This window comes from Nansenia antarctica (assembly GCF_963989245.1).
Source record: "Nansenia antarctica genome assembly, chromosome: 10".
Lineage (NCBI taxonomy): Eukaryota > Metazoa > Chordata > Actinopteri > Argentiniformes > Microstomatidae > Nansenia > Nansenia antarctica.
This window is the reverse complement of record NC_137680.1, coordinates 1,639,306-1,644,241: the sequence shown is the minus strand read 5'-3', so window position 1 is coordinate 1,644,241 and position 4,936 is coordinate 1,639,306. Positions and strand designations below refer to the sequence as shown.

The following is a 4,936-nucleotide window of genomic DNA, read 5'->3' as shown; positions in this document are numbered from 1 at the left end:
GATTGTTTTAGGCTAAAAAGTTCCAGGAGCGCATATTAAACCATATTATTATAAGTCCGAATCCCTTTTGGAGGACAGGGCGACTCTTGTTCCTGTTGTTCCCCAGGTGCGTCCTACCTTCTCCGGTGACATTCCCAGAATCCTTCCCACGCAGCACGCCCTCCTCCGCCTCCTCCACCCTCCTCCACCCTCCCTGCAAGACTGTACAAACAGAAGAGAAGTGAAACCTGCATGGAGCTGGAGCCTTCTCTCTGCTCTGCTACGACCTCTGCTGTCTCTGTGATATTATTACTGTTATATTATTAAGTGCAGTAATGATAATCATCTCAAATGCATGCTATGACAACGTTGGATATGGAAGCATATTTTCCTAGCACCAGGGGAGCCCCCCCTCCCAAATGTCGTTGTTTGGTACCTGTACTATATCAATGACAATAAAGACCATTAATTCATTCAGCAGACTTAATTCAAATGCTAATGCAATATGAGATTGCAATTGCATGTTCCACTTTTGCATGCATTCTTTCAGACAATATTCAAATTCAAATGCAATTCTAATGATTTGCATTTTCATTAGCATTTGAATTAAGTCTACTATGCTTCCATAGTTGGGGGCCAAGTAGGCAACCAGTTTGGGACCCTACAATATTTACCACTGACTACAGCAATATCTATTCTTGCTATAATCACTTTAAATTTCGACCTAGTCATATATAACACAGCATACTGTCTAATAAAACTGGGCCTTTGCCTAAATATTGTGGAAATGTTGGGGGAAAAGTTAGATAATCAATAACACATATTCTTTACTATATTTATTTACAATACAAAACATCTAAAATGGAATTAAATGCAATGTATGTCAAGGGTTTTCGAAAAAGTACAAAAGAAAAAAAAAAGAATTTGTAGAGGGAATATTCATGATGTACTGTACAGTGTGTATGATCTTTCTGGAACCTCCAAACAGTCAGCACTGTTAAACACACAGGACCGCATTGTTCCGACATCACAAGCAGCGCAAAACAAAAACAGAGGTACAAATACAAGCTACACGTTAAGTTTACTTGTTGTTGCAACTGGCAATGCTCATTGCTCATACACAAATACAGAAATGAATCCAGCGTTCACATTCAACACATCCAGTGCATTAACAGTTACGGTCTGGACATACTGTAGGCTAGTCTTCAGCAATATATTTTGTATTCAATATTCTTGTCCAAAAATATAATAATAAAATCGGAATTCTTTCTGGCATTGAGCACTTGTGTTTGAAAGTAACATGTTCGGATATAGGAAAAATTAACTGTGACCATTACTACTGATCTTAGGCTAACCACCTGAGAAGAGAGGGGGGGGGGGGTCTTCTGTGAGACAGATACGGCAGGTTAAAGCAGGTTTTTGTATGGCCATCATCAAATATACAGACAAAACAAACTTTTCCACATTTGGATATGTTCCATTATTAACCCTGAACTCTGCTTAACCCACAACGTCAACAGTTCAGTTCATTGTTCCGGTCATTTTTGGGGAGGCAGCCGGCTGATGGGCATCGATGAGGAGGAGGACATTCTCTTGTCACAATGCGTTTGACAGTTTGAACAGAACAGCCCTTCGTGTTTTTACGCGTCGAGGCCGTCGTCGTCCTCCTCCTGCTTGGCGTCCACCTCGGCCGTGTCGGAGAACTCGTGCAGGAGGACGTACTCGCGGCTGCTGAAGCCGAACTTGATCACGTCCTTCTCTTTGAGCTCGTAGTAGCGCTGGGCCTCGATGCGCTGGTTGTTCAGGTAGGTACCGTTGCCCGAGGCCAGGTCGATGATGTAGGGCTTCACCCTCCGTCCGCTGGTTCCGTCGGAGCGTGTGAAATCAACGAGCCTGGAGATCGCAGAGAAACAAAGGGTCAGTATGACAGACTAATTCTACTTGAGTGCAGTGTAGTTAGTCACGGTGAGTCGCGTAGGTAAACTAAGTCATTTCAGACTATGTATGGTGAACTAACAAGCCGTGAGCTTCTGATAAGGTTCTATCTCCGTTTAAGGTAGTTCAGAGATATTGAGCGTCAACGTTTTTACATTCCATTATGTTTTGTGAGATGGAACCTTTGTATTTTATTAACTACTAACTCAAAAATGTCAACATTTTAAAAATAACACCACACAGGCATTAATAAACACCTAATGGATCAGATTATGTAAAAAACTAAATTTTGACAAAAATTGAGATAGAACCTTATAATTCTAAGCTCACGAAGTGTGTTAGAAGCTTCCAGAGAAGGATCACCTGTGCTCACCTGTACTGAAACACCGCGTGCTGTTTGGAGCAGGAGGGGTGGTCGATGGGGATGTCGGCGATCTTCCTCTGCCGCCCCATCAGGTAGGCGCTCTGCCTGTGGATGTACATGACCGGGAGCGGCTCGTCGTCCTTGAAGGGGTACAGCCGCCACCTGCGCTTGGGGATACGCGCCTCGGGGGGCTCGTTGTACTTGATCACCACCCCTCGGAAGGTGTTGGTATCTTCCACCAGCGCCCCGGACAGTTCAAAGTTGGGCTTCTCTTTGTCGGGCGGGGGGGTGTCGCTGCCGTCGTTCCCTTCCTGGGTCAGCGCGGGGGCTTGTTGTTCCTCGTCGTTGTTCTCTTCGAACCGGCGGCGTTCTTGGCGTCGCTCGCCGTGCTGCTGTCTCTCGGCCTGCTGCTGCTGGAAGGCGTGTGCGTCGCGCTCGCGTGGCCTTTCAGCAGCAACCCGCCCCCCCCCGTCCCCCCCCTCTCTCTCCCTGGGTCTGTCTGACTCCCACCTGCTCCGCCGCTCCACCGGCGGCTGGTCGTTGTTTCGGTCACGCCTCCGGCGCTCATCGGCACCTCTGTGGTCATCTCTTTCCTGTAAGGGTAAATGATGACGGCACAGCGGACAACAGGCATGTCAATTCTTGTGCTCGACACCAGATAGGGACAGTATTTTTTGACAGAAACTCACTGAAAATACAGCTGGTGTTTATCATTACAACCACACGACTATAGGCCTACATGTTGTGTGTTCAAAGTCGAACATCCGTTTAACAACACATCACATGTTATGATCTAATCACCCGCTTTATTTTGACGTCTGCCCCACGGGGGGGGGGAGGACTTCGGCTTCTCTGGGTGTTTCTGGGTGATTTGCTATCCGGTCTTCCCAGAGACCTGTCCTCCCTTCTACCTGGTGAACGGTCCCTTGTTGTCCTGGCTGGTGGCGATCTACATAATCAAAAGCATAACGACACGACAGGCTTTATTAAAACAATAGAGTAATAGCAGTCTAGCTATATAGTAGTTGTCTATCCTGGAGATGTGAAACAACACCTGTCTAACAAGGCTACTAAACAACTACCTCAAAAATAAAATATCCAAACAATAAGCTAACCTAGGCCACACACATCTGCCCCTGCCCCCAGCAGGATGCCCCCCCCCCCCGCAATATTGACTAACTACAGAACCTTATATTTATGATAGATGTTAGTATATTATATATATTTATAAAACTGTACATATTGATTTAGTAAATTGACCTGTACCTACGACACACTGTTGCATCTCTATATAGTCCAACCTAAGTCTAGTTTTTACCCAACCTGCAAATGTCATCTGTGCATCCCCCCCCCCCCCCCAACCTACTGTACATATCCTTTGTTTTTCTGTGTGATTTTAAACCTGCTTGTGTAATTTGTAAATTCTTGTAGCACTTCTTAGGAGCCGGCAGTGACATTTCACTGTACATTGTACCTGATAATATAGGAAAACCCTAAACAGGGTATATACAGGAATCTTGAGGTTAATTTCAATACCTTTCTAAGACATTTTTCCAGACCTCACCGCCACTTCGAGCTGTAACCGTTGACATCAGTGACACCTTTAACTTAACAGTTTTAGTTTGCAATAGACTAGACCACTATCACACAACACAATGTCCGGTTCATCTTTGTTTTTTAATAAAACTAATGAATTCATGAACTTTTACTAAAAGTGTTTAGGACTCAAACTCTTTGGACAGAGTCTAATTCAGAAACATACCTAGCTTCTTGCTATTGTTTGTGGGACACGTTTATCTGGCCAACGTGGCCTTGCATTTACATTTACATTTACATTTACATTTTTGGCATTTAGCAGACGCCTTATTCCAAAGTGCGACAGTGTCAACAAGGGTCAGTTGAGTTATAATAATAATAATAACATGTATTTTATAAGGCTTTCATGGCACTCAAGGTCGCCGTACAACAACACATCTAAAAACAGCCACAAAATTCAAAATTCAAAGTACATAGAAATATACAGTATCAAACATAGCCCGCAGCAGAGCCGCACGGGAACAACAGTACATCAACAGGGATAAACAGCGTAAACAGGCGGGTTTTGAAAGAGGAGATTAAATCAATGTTCAGCTACCGGCTCGTTCGTCTCTTCTGCGGCGGGGGAGGGGGACTCGGGCTGCCGCGGGATCCTGAACTCGAGCGGCGGGATGAGCCACGGGGCCTAGCGGGGCTGAGCGGCTCCGGCTTCTCCTGCTTGATCTTCATCTTTGACTCTCTGACGGGAGATTCCACCCGTCTGTGGCGTCTGTGCTTCTCCATGGTGACAGCTGTTATGTGACTGTATATATATTATATATATGTGTAACTATGTGATCTGACTAAGTTCGGTTCATGTCAGACAGAGATTCATTAGAGGAAAAGTGAACAACAAACTCCTGGTAACACCTTTGAAACTTCTATTGTGTCTCTAACACACACGTGTTTCCGTTTCCGGTTGGGACGCTGGGAATATACGCTGGGAACACAACAACCATGGCCAGTTTAGCTTTTAGTTCCGCTACTAAAATACTTAAAATAGACCCAACATCCCACTACTACATGTCTGGATGTCTAAATACCTTTTACTCATGTTCCTGTAGTAGTAATAATAATAGCCTG

General features: G+C 44.7%; 1 protein-coding gene across 1 annotated transcript; it reads right to left on the bottom strand.

The window, feature by feature from the left end:
• Positions 1-915: 915 nt before the first annotated feature.
• On the bottom strand, positions 916-4,710 carry snip1 (Smad nuclear interacting protein). The gene is made up of 4 exons (XM_080540926.1): positions 4,413-4,710; positions 3,080-3,227; positions 2,288-2,871; positions 916-1,872 (listed from the first exon to the last, which is right to left on the bottom strand). Exons 1-4 carry the CDS (start codon positions 4,595-4,597, stop codon positions 1,620-1,622), a joined length of 1,170 nt encoding a protein of 389 aa, XP_080397052.1. The 5' UTR covers positions 4,598-4,710; the 3' UTR covers positions 916-1,619.
• Positions 4,711-4,936: the final 226 nt, after the last annotated feature.

Excerpts from the sequence above, each read along its gene's own strand:
- snip1 (XM_080540926.1), bottom strand. The coding sequence starts at position 4,597 with ATGGAGAAGCACAGACGCCACAGACGGGTGGAATCTCCCGTCAGAGAG. Across the intron at positions 3,228-4,412 it reads CAGAAGAGACGAACGAGCCG|ATCGCCACCAGCCAGGACAA; the intron begins GTAGCTGAACAT and ends TTGATTATGTAG. Across the intron at positions 2,872-3,079 it reads CAGACGTCAAAATAAAGCGG|GAAAGAGATGACCACAGAGG; the intron begins GTGATTAGATCA and ends TTACCCTTACAG.